Source organism: Schistocerca gregaria, chromosome X, assembly GCF_023897955.1.
Source record: "Schistocerca gregaria isolate iqSchGreg1 chromosome X, iqSchGreg1.2, whole genome shotgun sequence".
Taxonomy (NCBI): domain Eukaryota; kingdom Metazoa; phylum Arthropoda; class Insecta; order Orthoptera; family Acrididae; genus Schistocerca; species Schistocerca gregaria.
The window spans coordinates 132,106,318-132,128,588 of NC_064931.1; the positions used below are offsets into that span (position 1 = coordinate 132,106,318).

General features: G+C 42.2%; 1 protein-coding gene across 4 annotated transcripts in view; it reads right to left on the minus strand.

Moving 5' to 3' along the window:
* The window catches only part of LOC126297410 (high affinity copper uptake protein 1-like), a 142,472-nt gene that overhangs the window by 86,897 nt on the left and 33,304 nt on the right, over window positions 1–22,271 (minus strand). For 2 of the 4 annotated variants that reach the window (XM_049988170.1, XM_049988173.1), the window contains exon 2: window positions 18,373–18,417. The exons of the other annotated variants lie outside the window; for them this stretch is intronic. In XM_049988170.1, coding sequence (XP_049844127.1) covers window positions 18,373–18,387 — 15 coding nt within the window. In that variant the 5' untranslated portion in view covers window positions 18,388–18,417. The remainder of the gene's footprint in view (window positions 1–18,372; window positions 18,418–22,271) is intronic. 4 annotated transcript variants of the gene reach the window in all.

Consider the following 22,271-nt stretch of genomic DNA (forward strand, 5'->3'; position numbering starts at 1 on the left):
TATTTTGCAGTAAGCGCAGCGGTCACTGCCATACACAAACATGGTGAGGGCACTGGACTACGACCACCTACACAATGCCTTCAGTGAGGATACTACGCACTTTGGATCTATTGCCTCATGGGGTCGTCCCTAAACACAGGAACACCCTTCCAGGAACTGAGGCAAAAACTGTGACTCATCAGGCCAGCAGTCACACTGGCATGATCCTTGCGTTTCTTGAGCCTTTGTAGCTGATGAATTCTCTAGATTCGTGGGTGAGTCAGCATCCGCTTGCGCGAATAGTTCACACGTTCTAGTTTCGGTGATCGGATCTCTAGAAAGCATTTTGGACGGGCCACAGTTGTAACGGATCACCAGCTACTACTAGTGGTAGTCCAAGTTTTAATTATCGCCTCAAAGGTAATGTTACGATTTTTTGTTTCATGTCTTGATAGGTACATATATATGCAGCCTTGGTGTAGGGATGGCGGTTATCGCTGAAACAAACCGTTTTCTGTTATATCGATGTTTTTCAACGGCAGTTTAACCTGACTTAAAACCGCTCAAAATTACCGGTTTCTGAAACAATCGAATTTCGGTTCTTTATCGCTATTATTTCCTGTAATAAACGCAGAAATCGAACACAGATTGAAACATTTTGGCTCTCAGTTTAAAGATATATACAGAATCAAAATATTACATTAACAAAAGAAAACTTAGTCCGTTCACCGAGAGCTACTTTTCTTTAAAAGTGATACAAGATTGAATACTAAACAAACCACCAGTATTCTCCCAAATTTTTCTTGAAATTCTGCTCAAAAATCATGTTGTAATCGGGGACCATATCACCGTTTGGGCATTACGAACAGTCAGTGTTAAAAGGTGAAAAATCAGGCAGAAAAACTCTTGTTCGTTTTCAAGGGTTACACACAGATAAAGGCATGTTATGTAGACACATACAGCAGCTGACCAACTACCTTTAATTTTTATGGTACACGGTGAATGGATTGTTAAGTATTAAGTTTGCTGTGGCTGCTCTCGTTTTTAATCTTTTAAAGCAAAAAATAGCATTGTTCTTCGCTGATGCAACACTTCGTAAAATACTTCCAGACTAGGGAAGATACCATTCTGTAATACAACTGATGTCCAATAACAACAGTGGGAAACTGCCATATAGACCAGATGGGGCAAATCCTGTACACTGCGCGTGTGTCTGTGTGAATTCCTAAGGGACCAAACTGCTGAGGTCACCAGTCCGTAGACTTACACATTACTTAAACTAATTTATGTTACGAACAACACCCACGTCCATGCCCGAGGGAGGACTCTAACCTCTGTCGGGAGGGCACACTGCATGTACATGGTAACAGGTACATTACTATATCAGCGATGGTGTACCAATTCTTATGCCACATGTTTGTTGCTCGTTGCTGTCTGCATCGTTATTCAAATAGCACTGATTCTTTTTCCGCGTTTCTATAACGACGCAATATTTCAAGACAATGGAAATTTCATGAATAAGTCTCATTTAAAAACCAAAAATTTTAGCACTTCTACTATGGTTAATTGATATTTTGCTTTTTTAAACCCAGTTATTAGCATAAAATAAAAAAAAAACATTACAACCGAGACCAAACAAATAACGAAAAACACCGGTTATTCAAAACCAGTACCGGTATCGTTTTTAACTGGTCGGTTTTTTTCATTCCTAGCGTGGTGCACACTGAATCTTCCGCGCCTCAGCACTGTAGCACACCACCGGAGCAAAAACAAATAACGAAAAATGCCTGTTATTCAGACTTAAAACACCGGTATCGGTTTAAGCCGTTCGGTTTTTCCCATCCCTACGCTGATCCACATTGATATATCCGCGCCACAGTACCGTAGCACGCCGCTAAAGCAAAAAACAAATACCGAAAGCCGGCCGCGGTGGTCTAGCGGTTCTAGGCGCGCAGTCCAGAGCCGTGCAGCTGCTACGGTCGCAGTCCTTAGGTTAGTTAGGTTTAAGTAGTTGTAAGTTCTATGGGACTAATGACCACAGCAGTTGAGTCCCATAGTGCTCAGAGCCATTTGAACCTTTTGAAATACCGAAAAACACCGATTATGCAGAACTATTCTTGCATGAACAACCACATATAGCAATTTCCCTGCCATTCGGACAGTTCCTTCGTGGTCCGTCTTATTTTTTCCTTAGAATGCAGTAATAAGAAAGAACTAACACTAGAGAGAGGGGATGGAAAGGGTAGAAAGAAGAAAGAAAAAATACTTCATTACAACAAAAATATGTAGATGTGAATAAGGCGATAAGATCAGTCTTCAAGTATGCAGTGACTTTTTCGAGATGAAAAAATGAAATGACCGTGTGGCATTGTTGGCCGGGAGGCCCCATGCGGGGAAGTTCGGCCGCGGAGTGCAAGTCTTATTTCAGTCGACGCCACATTGGGCGACTTGCGTTCCGGTGATGAGGATGAAATGATGATGAGGACAACCCAACACTCAATCCACGAGCGGACAAAATCTTCAACCCAGCAGGGAATCGAACCCGGACGCGTTGCATGGGAGGCAAGCAGGTTGTCACTTTTTTCCCATTTTGTTCGTTGTTGATCGTTGTGTTTCGTCGTTGTGGACGTCACATGACATCCGTTAAAGTTCGTTTGTTGATCATTCTACTCAGTTTTTTATTATAGAGGCCAACCGGCTCTCTGACCAAACACGCTGAGCTACCGTGCCGGCACTCAGCTAAGCATGAAGACACTTTTCCGCGATGATGACTGTACAGTATTGTTCCGTCTAGCCCTTTCCAATCGCCGTACCGTCGGACGCTTCGACAGTTAACCTTTCCACCAAATAAAGTACAAACAGCCGATATGCTCACTGCCGAAGTTGCCGACGTAATTATTGTAAGATTACTAAGCAAAACACACGAAACAAATAGAAGGCAGTAATGGAGTAGACGAGAAATTACGTCACAAATTTGATAGCAGTGAACTCGTGGTAATGATGGGAATGGAATGCAGGAATCACATAACGTGAGTGACAATACCAGAAAGGAATAACATTTGGGTTCAACGGCCATCGACAAAGAGGGCGTTATAGATAAAGCACAAGCTCGGTTTGGGGAAGAATAGGGAATGGCATCGGCCGTGTCATTTTCAAAGGAATCATTCAGGCATTTCCCTTCAGCGAGTAACGGAAACCACGGAGAAGGAAGACTTTGTTTACAGTGTATAAGATTTAACCACACCGTATCTTCAGTGGTCAGTTTTAACGCTGCAGTTGCTATGTAGCAAAACAAAAAAAGGTCGTATCTCTTGTTGGGAGTATTACAGGAGAGAGGAGAGTATATTCCTTACGATCGCCACTCTCTTAACGTGCGCGGCACATACAAGGGGCGATAAGAAAGTTTCCCTTCGCAGGCCGTACGGTCCAGAATCGGTATGTCAATCAAGCAAAATCGCCCTGAGCATTGAAGCAATCATCCTACAGACGCATCAGGTCGCTCGTTTGGTAAATCAGTGTCCTGCTGCGTGAAGAAGATCGTAACTGCCACCTGCACACACTCGTCCGATAGGAATTGCGGGCCTTTCAAGGCCCTTTTTTAAGAGACCGAAGGCGTGATAACCGTATGGGGAGAGATAAACTACAGAGTAGGTGTTCAAGTGTCTCCTATCTGAGTTGGCGTAAATTTTGCGTTACGACATTTTCAATATGGAAAAGTGCGTCATCAAGAAGGAGCAGCACCCTTTGTCAATAACGGTGGTTTTCGGCAGACATGCTGCTCCACACACATTCTTCATTCTCCGGAGGATTTCTGCCAGTGTTTGGTCTTCGGCAGCCAAGATAAGAATAGCAGCACCTTAGTCCTTTTTAATAACAACGTCACCATAGTGCACGTTTCTGCGGTGGCTACATACACATATCGGAGTCGCGATATGTTGCATATACGCTGCAGCAATGCCCTAAAACGGAAACTTTTCGTCGACATCTGTACTCTGCGAACCACTGGAGTACATGGCAGAGGGCACGTCCCACTGTACCAGTTATATGGCCGGCTGCAGTGGCCAAGCGGTTCTAGGCGCTTCAGTCTGGAACCGCGCGACCGCTACGGTCGCAGGTTCGAATCCTGCCTCGGCCATGGATGTGTGTGATGTCTTTAGGTTAGTTCGGTTTAAGTAGTTCTAAGTTCTAGGGGACTGATGACCTCAGATGTTGAGTCCCATAGTGCTCAGAGCCATTTGAACCATTTTGAACCAGTTATATAGGATCTTTTCCGTTCCATTTACCTATGGAACGCGACATTGTTTAAATGTCTCTGTGTGTGCTGTAATTATCTAATCTTATCCTCTCGGTACCTACAGGAGTGATACGTTGAAGATGGTTGTATATTCCTAGAGCCGTCATTTAAGGTAAGGGAACCGTATTTCGGATAGTTTCCCAATTTCGGATAGGGGGACTTTTCATATAATAAGGTGCTGCTCTCTACTCGAAGTCATTTCAATTAGTTTCTAGTAGCGGGTAGTTATTCATTTGTACTTTGTGATCCAGTGGAGTTTGAAGCGTCAAGCGTGTTTAGTTCACTTCCGAGTTTTTACACGTAAGGTAAGGTTTTATGATATTTTATTTGATATGTCGAAGCAATGGATTACTGTAATATGAATTTGTACAAGTGAAATTACGACCACATAAAATCGTAGAGGGAGACCAAGAGATGAATACACTAAGCAGATTCAGAAGGATGTAGGCTGCAGTAGGTACTGGGAGATGAAGCTTGCACAGGATATAATAACATGGAGAGCTGCATCAAATCAGTCTCGGGACTGAAGAGCACAACAACAACAACAACAACAACAACCTACAAATCCGAATTGGTTGCATTAAATGCAAGGTTGTAACACTCCTAATTTCGGATACTGGCGTTACTTATTTTCGGATGTACTAAATTAGGAACTATTATGTGTGGTATTTAAAGCATTGAGCTATTACCATAAAAAGCAATTATTACTGCGGGACGTATGCTTTAAATAAGAACTACCGTATAAGTCTCCGAAATTAAAGGGCGTCGAAAATTTTATTTTGAGCGGGTTTGCAAAAAAAATTTAGTCGAATCATCTTTAATATGAATGTGTTTATAACGTATTTAGCTTATAATATTTTCACTGATTCATTTTAGCTGATTTTCTTGTCCTGGAGGCATCATTATTACAGACGGCACCTGGATTTAGGAAACGTTGGTCAGAAGAATCTATGGGCAAAGCTGTTGAAGCAGTAAAGAGCAAGCAAATGGGCTTCCAAAAAAGCATCCAAATATTTTAACGTCCTATGGTCTACACTAGAAAATTGCGTGAACTGTAAGAGCAAAGACATTCAGTATTTATTAATGACAAAGATTGCCAGGAAGTGTGCTCTAAGAGAAAAATTAAAAGACGAACTAGTTTTCTACTGCAGAATTATAGATAAGCGTTACTATGGACGTCGAATGAAGGAGTTGAGACAGCTAGCTTTTCAGTTGGTGGTTGCTAACGACTTCGATAATCTTTTTCATCCTGAAAAGGGCCTTGCCGGCAAAAAATGGCTCAGGAACATCATGGGAATACACACAGAACTACCTTACCGAACTCCGCAGTCGGTCTCCTGAGCAAGGTCGAAATGTTTCAAGAAAAAAAACGATTATTTGTTTTTCAATATTCTAAAACCAGAGCTTGAAAAAGTGAAGTTCGATCCGTTGAAAGTGTATACCGTAGATGAGACAGGGCTGACTATAGTCTAGTGGTCACGCTCTAGTCATCAGCATTAAAAGGAAAAACAAATCGCATAGTTGTCTTCTACAGGAAGAAGTAAACTGATTACCCCAGGTACGTGTATTAATGCTGACGGAAACTTTCTCCCACCTTTAATAGTCTTTTCCAGAAAGAATATGAAGGCCCAGTTATTAGAGGTGCTCCACCAGGCACGATCGTAGTTTGCCATCCGACCGGTTGGATACAGCTTCCAATATTCACAGAATGGCTGGGCACTTCATCGAGAGCGTTCGGCCATCAATAGAGGACACAGCCATCTTGGTACTAGATGGTCATCATTCTCACACCCGGAATATGGACGTAATACACCTTGCTACACAGCATAGTGTGATATAGTGTCTCTTCCTCCACATGCGACATATTCAAAGGAGATTGAAACTTGGTTAGCTGCACATCCTTTCAGGCGCTTGACTATGTAACAAGTGAGTGAGCTTACGGGGAGAGCTTATATCAGAGTCCCAACAACGGAAGTCGCTTTGAATGGGTTCAGAAGAAGTGGCATATCACCTTTCAACTCTAAAATATTTGAACCCAGCGACTTCCTCCAATACGCAACTTTCTTCAACAACCAGTGCAGCTGAAATCCCTGCACCTTCTGTCAAACCACAGATTCCCGTGCCAGAATCACAAGCTCCATCATCCTCTGCTAACCCTTCACCAAATGGAAACAACAGATTTGTTTTTCCTTTCGAAATCAGTCTCCCGCCTGCTCTGTCCAGAAGTTCAAATTCTAGCAGAGGAGGTAAAATTGCCTTGTTTACAAACTGGAGCTACAAACTTTATTGGAGAAGTCTAAAGAAAGAAGAATGAAGCTAAACTTTTCCTTTACACGTTCCAAAGAAAGAACTTAAAAAAAGACATACGACAGTGAAACTGTCTTCCCAATAGTCCGGAAAGAAGATTAAGATGAAATGTGATACTGATCCCGATGACTTTTCCTCCAAACTGGTCTTGGTTACTATAGATGACGAAGATAGAGCAGATCAGAAATGCCTCTACTGCTCTCAGCCCTACAAAAATTATCAGCACGGCGAGAAGTGGATTAGACGCATAAAATGTTACAGATAGATGTTGCTCTAAATAATGTAAGGTACCAGGTAATGCGTTTTAAATAAAGTTGTTTCTTTTTATATTGCAAAATCCCATGTATTTTCATTCATATTTCCCATCCGAAATTTGGGACCACTACCACCAGAAAACGGGAACCCTTTCTCCGATGTTGTAAAAGAAAAACTTTTTAAATTCCATTGAATTAGTTATAATGTTTTAAAAATACAAGAATTTTAAACACAAAACCTCGAAGGACATGTAACAGAGAGTTCAAAAACAAATTCTCATTTTCTGTGAAATATTGTTGCCAAATTTTATAAAAATGCAATATGGCTTCCTTACCTTAAATCTGGTTTTTGAAACTTTGTTAACAGACTTTCTCGGGATTGTTTCAGTCTGTCTTCAAGAGTCTACCAGTTCAGCTCTTTCGACATCTCAGTGATTCTCCCGCACCATTCGTGCTGCCTCTCTCTGTATACGCTCAATATCCCCTGCTGACCCTATTTGGTACGGAACCCACTCACTTCAGCAGTATTCTAGGATGGGTCCCACGAGTGATTTGTAAACAATCTCTTTTGTAGACAGATTACATTTCCCTAATATTCTACCAATAAGCCGAAGTCTGCTATCTGCTTTACCCACCAATCAACCTGTGGGATCATTTCACTTTATGTCCCTACTAAGCGTTACACCCAACTATTTATATGAGTATATAGATTCCAACTGTGATTCAATGCTATTATATTGGTAGGATATGTTTTTTTCCGTTTTGTGAAGTACACAATTTTACGTTTTTGAACATTTAAAGAAAGTTGCCAAACACTGCAATATTTTGAAATCTTATCAGAATCTGACAGAATATTTGAGCAGCTTAGTTCGGACTGTACTTCATTGTAGGTAACTGCATTATCTGCGAAATGTCTGAGGTTACTATTAATATTGTCCACAAGATTATTAACATACAATATAAACAGCAGCGGACCCAACAATTCCCTGGGATACACCAGGAGTTATTTCTACATCTATCGATGACTCTCCAGGCAAGACAACATGCTGTTAATCCTCAATCAAGTCACATATTTCTTCTGACATCCTATATGACCGCACTTTTGATAAATAAGCGTAGGTGTGGTACTGAGTCAAATGATTTTCGGAAATCGAAAAATTCTACATCTACCTGACTGCCTTGGGCCGTGGTTCTCAGAATGTCATTTAAGAAAAGTGCGAGTTGGGTTTCACATGAGCTATTTTCGAAATCCATTCTGGTTGTCATGAAGGAGATTGCTGTGTTCGAGATACCCCATTATGTGTGAGCTCAGATTATGTTATCAGATTCTCAACAAATGGATGTCAAGAATATTGGACGGTAGTTTTGTGGCTCCCTTCTGGTACCTTTCTTGTACACAGGTGAGACCTGGGCTTTATTCCAGCTACTGGGCATGGTTTTTTGTTGGAAGGATCTACGATATACTGTAACAGAGGGCTAACATAGCCGCGGATTGGGTATAGAATCTGATAGGGATTCCATCGATCCCTGGGGCTTTGTTCGAATTAGTTTCGCTAACAATGTTACGGAAATCTTTGAGATCTAAATAGTCTTAATATGCGCCCCCACTGCAAATCCGTTCGTTTTATACATCAGACACAAACATACCAAATTATTAACTGTTTTTCTTGGTTCATGTTTAACGTAACTCTTCTGCACTAAGTCAACGAAAAAGCCTAACGGTCCAAAATAACATGCCGCTTATTTCCAAGATTAGATGAAAACTGAAGCAGCAGAATTACATTGTAAAACTCTGTTGTGCTTTTCGAAGTCTATTTCCTTCGTCGTAACTGTTCTACATAAACGAACTCGCAGAAAGCACTCTTAGTCCACGTATCAGCGAAAACTAAATATATTTTTACGCCACGGTTATCGCCCTGTTCCCAAATCTGTTGTGTAGTCCCAAGCTGCAGTCCACAACGCACAGTGTTCATTTGAAGCTAGCAGTTTTCTCCCGATACGAGACTATCAGTTGAGTGCTCAGAAGATGGGGGTAACAGCACAGCTCTTTCCGGCCTACGGCAGCAGATTCTGCACCAAACGCAGATAAACGGGCATGTCGTTACGCAAGCAGTAACACTCGCTAAAGGGTCGCTAGTATTATCTGTTAAAACTGCTTAAAACAGCACAGCAGGACGACTTTCAATTATGAACTCACGAAACACATTCCAACGCGTATCAATTGACGTTTTGATGATTATAGATTATGCACTAGAAATTTCATTAATCGTTTCGGCCAGAGCCGGCCAGGGTGACCGAGCGGTTCTAGGCGCTACAGTATGGAACCGCGCGACCGCTACGGCCGCATGTTCGAATCCTGCCTCTGGCATGAATGTGTGTGATGCCCTTAGGTTAGTTAGGTTTAAGTAGTTCTAAGTTCTAGGGGACTGATGACCTCAGAAGTTAAGTCCCATAGTGCTCAGAGCCATTTGAACCATTTGTTTCGGCCAGAATAGATAGGGAAAGTCTATGTGGTTTCCATCGTAGATATGCTACAGTTTCCCCAACGTTTACTTATAATCTTACAGTCTTGTCAACGAAGCAGAGGATGGTCTCCTCTACGTCAACATTACATGCCGTGTTTTCATCTCTAGTGACTTGGGGCTGGACTCGCAGTCGGGAGGACATCGGTTCAAATCCCCGTCTTTCTCTCCAGATTTATGTTTACCGCGGTTTCTCTAAGTCACACAAGGATATTTCCCCTGAAAAGGGCACGGCTGATTTCCTTCCACGACTTTCGCCAATCCGAACATGTGCTCTGTCTGTAATGATCTTGTCGTTGATAGGACATCGAATGCAAACTCTTTCTCCTGTCAGATTCCCTACAACTTTCAAGAACTGTATTAACTAATCCTATCCATACTCTCACCGTGTGACTAGTTTTGATATACGTCAGCCACTCAACGTAAAAACTTTGTGCGTATATTCTGAATGTGATGATCATCAGTCTATTTAACAGATATCAAACGAGGCGATTGTATCCTGCGGACTGAAGTGCAAAGCGCGTGCGGTTTTCTACAGGCAAAGAACATTATCCCAATCCATTGCAGAATAATTGTTCTTTACGCCGAAAGTTTTCCAACTGATAACGTTTTACCGCACTGGCTATCATTGGAAGACGTTCAGCTTGCTTCCCTTTACATCTGTGGTCATCAGTCCCCTAGAACTTAGAACTACTTAAACCTAACTAACCAAAGGACATCACACGCAACCATGCCCGAGGTAGGATTCGAACCTGCGACCGCAGCAGTCGCGCAGTTCCGGACTGAGCGCCTATAACCGCTAGACCACCGCGGCCGGCAGCTCATCTTCAGTTGGCGCAATACATTTATGTGCTAGTCAGTGCAAATTTTTATAGACTGTAGCAGCCCTGTGCAAAAAATAATTCGTTTAACTGCCACGTTTTGCGAGTTGTAATTTCAGCTAACAGTTAGGTTCGCTTGCTTTTGTTCTACAATATGTGCTCCTTTTTCGTTTTTATATGCGCAGCATAAACACTTACGTCACTGAGGTAGCGCAGCATTTGTCTTGGGGCATACAAATACTTTTGTTTGTATGTGAAGTTACATCTGAACTCAAGTTACAACTTCTTGATTACTACTTGAATCAGTTTTGTTTTAGACTTAATATTGCTGACCTTGATGCATACCTCTGTACGATTAAAAATGCTTAATATTCTACGTATATTCTGTAATGAGTCGCACAACGTAATTTTAAGGTTAGCTTTTTTTTTAAAAAAAAAAAAAAAGGCTAGACTATTACCAACGGACATCGATGCTTACCTACCAAGTGGAATATTGACAGACCAGCATTGACTGAATGATAAATTATATTAATTGTTACTACATTGATACGTATTTCACATATTTACACACATTTAATAGGTGACTACTATTTTAGAACAAATAAAGCAGTAAGTAAACGAGATGCTCTTTAGAGTTACTAATTGTCCTGTTGGGAAGATCTGAAAATTATGATATTTTTTTTAGTGTTACTATTATGTTTTTTCCAGGCCTGTAATTTATGTGCAGGTTTTACAATAAATTTACTGAAAATGTTAGAAATATTTTGATGGATAACTCTGTCGAATAATTTAAGGTGTCTTCTGGTGATGTTCACTTTTGGGTATAATCTATTTCTTTGAGTGGGCATATGTCAACTGCTCTACGTTTAAAAAAATATCAAAAACACGTTGGTGAAGACGAATGTAATGTGACATAGCACACACCCTACAATACTGAACCTGTCCAACAAAGGCAAGAAATAGAACTTTGTTTCCACAAGTCCACATCCACCAATGTCAGCGTAAATGATCAAAAAGAGTTCTCCAACAAAAGTTTCTAAGAAATTTCCATGAATTACTTACAGAACCTAGGCAAGTATAGTTTTAAAGAAACGGAACAGTATTAAGAAATAAAAAAAAACATAATTTTCTGTTCTGCTTCCCAATGTGACAATTTAGTAACTGTAAATACTGTGAATACATTACTTCTTGCTTTATTCATTTTAAAATGTCAGCACAATGTGTCTACTAACTGTGTGCCTATCACTTCAGTAACATTCAATAAAGTTATTCTGTCAAAGGTATTCGGTCGCTAATCCAATAGGTTTCATATTAACTGCTATAGCAATTTTACATCATTAAAATAAACAAGAAAAAACCAACTACCAGTAAAATAATAGTGCGATTTACCACAGAACGTAAACTGTATAGTACGCAGTTTATTTTTTATCATATAGAGACATGTATCAAGTTTTAAGGCCAACAATATTAGTCTATAAACTCGATACACTTCAGAAGCAATTCTGGAATGTGTTAGAGAACTGTAACTTGGTTTCAGACCTGTCGTCCGATATAAACAAACATATTACTCGGCCACATGACGTATGCTGTGCTGCATCAGGGAACCCGAATATTTTTGTGTTATGCGTATCAAGGCGGAAAACGAGCTACAAATCATACAACAAAAGTAAGTGCACCTAACCATTAATTTGAAGTATGAGGGCATGTTGAAAAGTAATTCCTCCTAATTTTTAAGTAAAAACTTATGGATTTTTAAATAAAGCAAGCGTTATAATACATATTTGTTTTTCATGTATACATATTTATTTCTCAACATAGACACCCTGGTGACGAACACATTACTCTCAACAAACCCTACATTTCAGAAGGATAATGCACGATCGCATGTTGCAGGTCCTGTACAGGCCTTTCTGGATACAGAAAATGTTCGACTGCTGCCCTGGCCAGCACATTCTCCAGATGTCTTACTAATTGAAAACGTCTGGTCAACGGTGGTCGAGCAACTGGCTCGTCACAATACGCCAGTCACTACTCTTGATGAACTGTGGTATCGTGTTGAAGCTGCATGGGCAGCTGTACCTGTGCACGCCATCCAAACTCTGTTTGGCTCAATGCCCAGGCGGATCAAGGCCGTTATTACGGCCAGAGGTGGTTGTTCTGGGTACTGATTTCTCAGGATCTATGCACCCAAATTGGATGAAAATGTAATCACATGTCAGTTCTAGTATAATATATTTGTCCAATGAATACCCGTTTATCATCTGCATGTCTTCTTCGTGTAGCAATTACGTCACACACCGCCATGTTACACACTAGAAACCGGAGCCCTCTAGAGGCAGTGGGCTGCAAATCTGTAGACACGAAGAATAAAGACACAGAAAGTTAATAACGTTTGTTTTATTTAAGAAGCTGCACGTTTCAAAATAAAAAAAATTCTGAAGAATTACTTTTTCAGCACGCCCTCATAAATATAGAACTTTGAAAACGTGGCAGCTAAACGAATTATTCTGCACAGGGCTGCTGTAGAGTGCCAAATGCATTTACACTAACGTTTAAATGTGTTATGCCGGCTGGAGAGCGATGAAAGCCCGAAACGCGTTTTAGCAGAATTAATGCTGCGCAGAAAGTGGCTGGTCGTCGTATTTCTTCAGTTAGTGCCCATTTGATAGGCATCCTTAATCTTAACGCAAAGAGCAGGCACATGAGTTTCATTTAAAGCAGGCCTCGTAAAAAAACGCTACGTTCGCGCACCTGCCTAACGCTCTGAGCACTGCTGCGAATGGGGCTCAGAGGCGAGGAGGAAGCTTTTTTTAAAGTAGAGGTGGAGCCCCTCCACGCCCACATGATGGCCAACACAAAAGGTCTACTGCCATCTCTGCATAAGGGTTAGTATTCACTAAAGTGAGGTGTCGCAGGATGTGGGTACTGCGATGTTTGCGTATGTCTGGTTAGGATGAACCATTAATACGCGCTCATCTGGAAATAGATTGGTCGAAATCTGACGAAGGGTAGCGGTTTTAAGGGCAGAGGAAAAAAAGTGCCAGGGCAAGAGCCAAGGGAAAAAAACCTCTGCGATAGTTAGGTCGGGTGGTAAGAGCAGTAGCGGTTGTCTTGGTGCCTGCGATAGGTTGTGCAAGGATAGGCTTTGTTAGTAGTGGGTATCATGCTTGTCGATACTTTGGCGTGAGGAAGCGGACAATGATGGCTGCAAGAGGACGCCGCTAGGGCTGGACTTGCATTATCAGACTCCAAGCATTTTGCTGACAGTACCACTTGCGTTAAATTGGACTAACGCTCTGCATTACGAGTACTGTGGCGTCTACGCACTTTCGCAAAAAAGAAAAAGTGGAGAAGCACGTCATTCAATGCTGAATGGGAACAGTCTTACTTATAGTAGAGTTCAATGGTTAAGCAAAGGTATTAATATACCATTGGACTTATCAGGAAAAAAAACATTTATTGGAACTTCATTACAACACCAGCCACAACGATACCATAAACTCGTTTTTTGACGAATGACGGTGAATGCTAACTGAACTGTAGGTGGCCACTGGGGAACAAAACTGAGTTAACCGTAACAAGATTGGTGACAAAATCTTTTATTGTTGACACCACAAATTCTTTGAATTATTTAAGAGTCTTAATGCAAGAGGAGAATCATTTGGTAATAGAAGTGGCGGACAAGAATGATGCTATGAAACCAAAATTAATCATATGGAAAAATCAGCCTCGAGTTCATGACATGAAACTATTACCATAACTCAAGGAATTAATTTGTGGACCAGACATGATCGAATTCGTTTCAGTAATTGAAAGATTTCATCAAGAGTTAAAAAAAAAATTGGTAGACACTGCACGACCATAGATGGATTTCCATTTATTTGTCAGATCATTTTCGTTTTTCGCTGCTATTGTACCTAGCTCAACTAAGTGTTTGTCTAATCCAGGAATTTAAAAGACTTATATAAGATGTTGGCAACGGCCTTGCCGCAGTGGATACACCGGTTCCCGTGAGATCACCGACGTTAAGCGCTGTTGGGCGTGGCCGGCACTTAGATGGGTGACCATCCAGCCGCCATGCGCTGTTGCCATTTTCGGGGTGCTCTCAGCCTCGTGATGCCAATTGAGGAGCTACTCGACCGAACAGTGGCGGGTTCGGTCAAGAATACCAGAGAGCGGTGTGCTGACCCCACGCCCCTCCTATCAGCATCCTCAACTGAGGATGACACGGCGGTCGGATGGCCTCGAGTGGCCTGAAGACGGGGTGCTTTATATGTTACCCCAGAAGCAATATCGTCGACTGCACAGACAAAGCCGGTAAAGTTATTTCAATTTATGGTTCAACATATGTGTGAACATTCTTTCTTCTCTTATGAAATTGGCTACGTCCCACCAATGCTTGGGTTTAACATATTATCACCTGCAAAAGCCCATGCGTATGACTATATCACGAACCATAGTTCCAGAATTTTTTACATCTTCTAAAATCGAAATGTGTATACGTTCATAAACATCACATTTTACTGCTAAATGCCTGTACGTAATGCTTTTTGTAGTTCTGCACAGAGTAATAGCAGTATCTGATGTATTTATTCAATCGAGTAATAAAAGTAACTGCCCTGAGAGAAAAAATAAAAAGTTAAAAGTAGACATGTGTGATAAATGTCTGCTGTGTACTGCGTATTCGTCTTTTATAAGTAGGTCCACTGTGTTCCTAAGATTCCGCGTTTGCTCCCTGCAGCTTACGGCCGTCTCACTCACACCTGATCGCGACCACCAAGACCGACTGCGCTCATGGAGCTTGGGCGCGCTCGATAAGCGCAGATATTGGCCAGGCCTGAGTTAGTCTTTAGCAGTAGTAGCACATGCTAGTCACCCCCGACGTATTATTGCTTTAACACAGAATCACAACTTCCGAATTTTTTATTGTTACACTGTGTAATCATTCCTTTAGTTTAGCTCGTTATTAGGATATTTAGAATAGTTAATAAAGCGATTCCATGTTGTTACCCAAACTTTAAATTGTGTGAATTATAGAAGAATGCTTTTTATTTAACATTTGTAATCATGTGTACAGTATTGGACTGCAGTCCCACATTTTACACCACTCTTACCAACTTTTGTTATGTACAAGCGATTAATTCTAAATTATTAGGGATGGTATTGCATACATTACATTTCACTGCAAACGAATATACGCTTGTGACAACGTAAAGAGCGGCAAAAAATTAAAAAAGCGAAGGAAGCTCAAAGCTTTGTATTCTTCACTACATACACTCCTGGAAATGGAAAAAAGAACACATTGACACCGGTGTGTCAAACCCACCATACTTGCTCCGGACACTGCGAGAGGGCTGTACAAGCAATGATCACACGCACGGCACAGCGGACACACCAGGAACCGCGGTGTTGGCCGTCGAATGGCGCTAGCTACGCAGCATTTGTGCACCGCCGCCGTCAGTGTCAGCCAGTTTGCCGTGGCATACGGAGCTCCATCGCAGTCTTTAACACTGGTAGCATGCCGCGACAGCGTGGACGTGAACCGTATGTGCAGTTGACGGACTTTGAGCGAGGGCGTATAGTGGGCATGCGGGAGGCCGGGTGGACGTACCGCCGAATTGCTCAACACGTGGGGCGTGAGGTCTCCACAGTACATCGATGTTGTCGCCAGTGGTCGGCGGAAGGTGCACGTGCCCGTCGACCTGGGACCGGACCGCAGCGACGCACGGATGCACGCCAAGACCGTAGGATCCTACGCAGTGCGTAGGGGACCGCACCGCCACTTCCCAGCAAATTAGGGACACTGTTGCTCCTGGGGTATCGGCGACGACCATTCGCAACCGTCTCCATGAAGCTGGGCTACGGTCCCGCACACCGTTAGGCCGTCTTCCGCTCACGCCCCAACATCGTGCAGCCCGCCTCCAGTGGTGTCGCGACAGGCGTGAATGGAGGGACGAATGGAGACGTGTCGTCTTCAGCGATGAGAGTCGCTTCTGCCTTGGTGCCAATGATGGTCGTATGCGTGTTTGGCGCCGTGCAGGTGAGCGCCACAATCAGGACTGCATACGACCGAGGCACATAGGGCCAACACCCGGCATCATGGTGTGGGGAGCGATCTCCTACACTGGCCGTACACCTCTGGTGATCGTCGAGGGGACACTGAATAGTGCACGGTACATCCAAACCGTCATCGAACCCATCGTTCTACCATTCCTAGACCGGCAAGGGAACTTGCTGTTCCAACAGGACAATGCACGTCCGCATGTATCCCGTGCCACCAAACGTGCTCTAGAAGGTGTGAGTGAACTACCCTGGCCAGCAAGATCTCCGGATCTGTCCCCCATTGAGCATGTTTGGGACTGGATGAAGCGTCGTCTCACGCGGTCTGCACGTCCAGCACGAACGCTGGTCCAACTGAGGCGCCAGGTGGAAATGGCATCGCATGGCAAGGCGTTCCACAGGACTACATCCAGCATCTCTACGATCGTCTCCATGGGAGAACAGCAGCCTGCATTGCTGCGAAAGATGGATATACACTGTACTAGTGCTGACATTGTTCATGCTCTGTTGCCTGTGTCTATGTGCCTGTGGTTCTGTCAGTGTGATCATGTGATGTATCTGACCCCAGGAATGTGTCAATAAAGTTTCCCCTTCCTGGGACAATGAATTCACGGTGTTCTTATTTCAATTTCCAGGAGCGTATATACAGATTTTAAATGCTAGTGCCTTGTAGATACAACTACTCTCTTGTATCACTGGCTGTTCGTTTCAATTGCATGTGATTGTCACATCCTATCCTCTTCTCGATGTCTCCCAAATAATTCTTCCTAGGCCATCCTCTTTCTTTCTTTCCCAGAACTTCCACTTCAAGAACGTTACTGATGAAAGCATTGTCCCTGATATGTTTTCATTTAAGACTTGCAAGTTGGTTTCCTTTCCATCCATCTCGTTCTTGTCATTTTACGCTACGACCACATACCGTTCACGTCGATTCCTTTCCAATTTTCCCAGAGTCCAGATTTCACTTCCATAGAGCAGTGTACTCCACGGAAATGATTTTGCGAGGAGTCATTTGACATGTCTATTCATATGTTTGCTGTTTAAAATGTTCTTAGTCTTCAACCACTGTTTTGCCAATGCAATCCTCTTTAGTTCCATTAAGCGTCTACTGTCGTCTGATTATACTATCGAGAAGAAATTGTTTCACCTGATCAATTTTTATATTGGTTTTAGTTTCTTCCATATTCTTAATACTGCTATTATTTTCGTTTTCCGTTTGTTCACTTTTAATTTCCATACTTTTCAGGACTTGCAGCGTTCTGTTCATTTCTTTTCGGAGTCTGCAACTATTACGATAACATCAGCAAATCTGATACAATTTATGCTCTCACAACGGCCGTTTGTTCTCTCTGTCTTCTCCTTCAAGATCTGAGTATCTTGATCTATGAACACATTAAATAAATGCGGAGATAGTGGACATAAAATGTCTAACTCGTTTTCTAACCCTGGCCTCTTCCTCTACCACCATTAAAAATCTTTAGGGTATCCCAAGTAGAACGCAACCATGATAGTTGACATAAATGAGGTATTCTTCACTAGAAGACAATAAAAGGGCTTTGCAATAAGGCGGACTGCCATTTACGAACATTTAAGAAGGTCTTAGCTAGGCATTCGCATACAAAGCGCACAGGGAAACGTGCCTGATAATAAAATTTACGCCTCCTGTGGTAAAAACGGAATTTTTTAAATTATTCCTTGCATTCACAATGATATTGGCCTCTCAGTTTCACGGAGTGTCTTGTGTAGTTAAATCAACTTTATTTATAGTCTGCCAAATGTGTTGAAGCGCCTGTGTAAATAAATGCAGCAAGGGTGTTGCCCATCTCGACTTTGAGTAACCCCAGTATCCAACGACGTCACAAATTTTCTATCTGCCATGGCGCACTTAAATACATCAGTGGGTTGATATAGCAGTGTAGAGGGCTTAGTATCAGATATACGTGAAAATTTGAAACTGTTATAATGAGGGCGTAAGCAAATGGGGGAAAGCCAAGGATATAAAATTGTCAACATACAATGTTAATCCGTGTGTTGAATGTTAAGAGAAACAGTTCTTCGCTTAATCAGTTAACTGGGCAGAGGGTATATGCAGCCAAATGAAGTTAATGCTTTACAAAAAGGTAAGGAATACTGACCCACGTGCCGCCCATGGCCACACCACATCATTTCGGCTCCGACGTCTGCTAAAATTAAAACATTATCAGTCACGGTAATGGACTCTTAGATAATATGGAAACTACAACAGTAACATCAGATCTCAAGTTGATCAAAACCTGGCAACCACCTACCTTCCTTACAGATAACAGGGAAATCATTTACCTACCTTCTGAAAGCCTGTAATAATGAAAATCGCTTTGCCGAGGTTACTATCAAGCAATTCAAAAATGAGAATTAGGGAACAAAAATGACATGTAACTGTTTCACAGACATGATCCTGATTTATTATTATTATTATTATTATTATTATTATTATTATTATTATTATTATTATGAAGACGTCATTATGTGCTTTCACTGAAGTATGAATATTGAAACACTGTCCTACCCTCGTAAATAATTTTCTAGGCTCTCTTCGTTTTTCCAGATCACTCTGTATATTGTCAAGGTATCTTCTAGGTAGACATCCAAAAGATCGTCTTCCAGTAGGAAGCTCTTCGATCAGCCTCTTGGCGGTCCTTTTTGGTGGTGCTCTAATGACGTGTCCTATCCATTGCAATCTTTTTGCTTTAATTTTGGGTACAGTATCTGGTTCGAGGTACAAATTACAATCATCATGCTGTAGTCTCAAACTGTTATTACTGCTGCCTCTTCAATCCAAATAATTTTCTTAAGACTTCGCGTTCAAATATCCTTAATTAGCTTTATCTAGTTCCGGGTTCAGTTCCATAGGCTAAAAAGGGTACTTTCGTACAAAGTAATTGGATTTGAAAAATCGTCTACTTTTATAGTACTGCTGGAAAGGAAGGACGAATATTGGGGTTTAACGTACTACTAACGCCACATTACAAATAGAGCTCAAGTCAGATATGAGGAAGATTCCTCTTCAGTGGAACCATTCCAGCATTCGCCTTAAACGGATAAGGGAATCCGTGTAGAAATTATATCTGCATGGCCGGACCGAGATTTCAACTCCGCCCCTCCAGAATGCGAGTCCATAGTCTTAATCATTTCACCACCTCGATCTATGCTACAGAAAAAGTGGATTTCCATTATCGTTTGACAATATTAATAATCCACTACTTTAAATATAATACTTTTACGGAAAATGTTTAACCGTAAAAAGCTGTCAATGCCTTTATTAGATAACCGAGCGAGGTGGCGCAGTGGTTAGCACACTGGACTCGCATTCGGGAGGACGACGGTTCAATCCCGTCTCCAGCCATCCTGATTTAGGTTTTCCGTGATTTCCCTAAATCGTTTCAGGTAAATGCCGGGATGGTTCCTTTGAAAGGGCACGGCCAATTTCCTTCCCCATCCTTCCCTCACCCGAGCTTGCACTCCGTCTCTAATGACCTCGTTGTCGACGGGACGTTAAACACTAACCACCACCATTTTATTAGATACGGAACGCTAGCTCAGTGGGAGAGACTTGACAGCACGTATCAACATTCGCTTGAAGTGACTTAGACAAACCAGTAGTCTTGATGGCCTGATGGAAATGTCCGCAAGGAAATTTAAAGTCCTCTCTTCCTGAACACGAGTTCAGTATGTTAAACACTGCTGCTACTCTTTCCGAAAGAAGACTAGATCTAGTGTCCACAGCCGACGAGAAGAATGTAGACTAACAAACACTATCGTTCATTTGTGAGAGTATGACGAAAGCTCCCAGATTTGATCACTTATGATTTCTATCTGTTACCAGATCAAAGGAAATTCCTCGCTGGGAAAGGTTATCAGCCAAATAAAGACCTTATGGCAGCTGTAGGTGGGTACGCCGCGAAACTTCCAGAATAGCTCTCCTGGGATGCAATACATCCTCTATGTAAGACGTTGGACAAAATTTATTTTTTATTTTATCATCTTGCGGAGGCTAGAAGCTCATTTTGTTGGTTTGTCATATTTGCGAATTAGAGTTGAGTGTTTTTAACTCGTCTGCTGCAAAACACCTATTTCCTTTCTTCGTTTTACAGCCTAACATGTTTCGACAGCAACGTTATCATGTTCAGTGTGTCGTTTTATTTGAGTAAAATATACAAAACATTTGGATGTTTTTCTCTTTTGCGCGTAAACAACTGTGCATTTTCATTTTGTTATGATTGCTCACATGAGAGAGCATTAATTTTAATGGCAGAATTGTGGAATGATTCAAATGGCTCTGAGCACTATGGGACTCAACTGCTGTTGTTATCAGTCCCCTAGAACTTAGAGCTACTTTACATCACACACATCCATGCCCGAGGCAGGATTCGAACCTGCGACCGTAGCAGTCGCACGGTTCCGGACTGCGCGCCTAGAACCGCGAGACGCAGAATTGTGGAGGCAGGCTTCCTTTTATACGTTTTACGGCCTGACAATTTATGATCTGCAACGTAGTCTGAAGAATATGTTTCTTTATTGAGAAATACATAGTACGACAGTGAACTCATGTACAGAACGTCCATTTTTTCCTCTCTAAAAGGCATACACAAATAATTACCCTTGGAACAAAGAAACATTCTTTCGACTACTTGGCAGATAATATGCTACCAAGCCAAAAAACCTATAAAATCTGGTCTACCCGTACAGCTCCATCTTTAAAATCAACGCTAACATGAGCAGTAACAAACATAATAAAAATGTACATGATATAATTTTCACGCGTGAAACAGAACACCAACCAAAAGTTTTGTATAATACTTTAAAGAATTAAAAAGAGACCCGCCGAAGATTACAGGTGCCGAAACAATTTTGGATAATAATGAATAGAAAGGAAAAACGTGATTTGCAGGAAGCAGGGTTTAAAGATCCAAATTTATATTTTTTTACCTGAAGCTACAATCTTTGGCCTACAGAACGATTTCACTTTGTCATTGGACGAAAAAAAAAAGGGGGGGAGCGGTTTGGAAAACAAACGGGTTGGAATAGCTGTCCTAGGTTTCTGACCCACCGGTTCTCTGGACCAATCAAGAGTTCGCCATTTTCACCGCTACACCACATTGCCGGAGAAGCATATGGAGAAAGTTGCTAAATGTGCTTCTTCGTAAAAGATGAATACGTGAAGAACAGCTATTTGGCCGTTGTCAGTGTGCTTGCACACGGTAAAGCTGTGTGGGCCGAGGCGGTAGGCCGTCTGCAGCAAGCGAGCCACGGCACGTCCGCAATAATCCGGAGGGCAGCGCGCACTCCATCGTTATGCAAAGCCTCTCCGGCACGCAGCTGTCACCGGCCCTGCTGCGCAATACAGAGTTGCCTTCTTCCGGACTACCTGCTACAAAACTGCAAAAAGCTTTCAGCTGCACTGTATCAGCACGCAGGTCTCCAGCTCTGTAATTTCTAAAGCTTAAGTTTCACTTGTTTCTCTCCAGACCTCCGCGTTAATTCCACTGTTACAGTACCTACGAAACTATTTTGGAAAAGCATTCTTATTAACATACAGGAGAAAAGTGACCTCACTATTGCTCAAATAGTCAATGGCAATCGCCTCCGTTCCCCAGTACAAAATTGCGAAAAACGCAACTAATCGGATCTCCGTTACTTTTCAGTAACTGGGATGATTACTCTCTCTCAAGTTTATCCATGGTGATACAAGCAGAAGCTGAAATATATGTACGCCTACACAGGGCGCTGCTGACATACCACATTCTATTGTATTGTATGTTAACCGGGGACCTAGACACGACGGAGATGCTCCGTCCCCGCCGCAGCCGCAGTGGTCCACAACCCCACGACGACTACAGCACTCCACTTCACCCCTCCGCTGCCCCACACCGAACCCAGGGTTACTGTGCGCTTCGGTCCCCGGTGGACCCCCTAGGCAACGCCTCACACCAGACGAGTGTAACTCCTATGTTTGCGTGCTAGAGTAATTGTGGTGTGCGCGTACGTGGAGGACTTG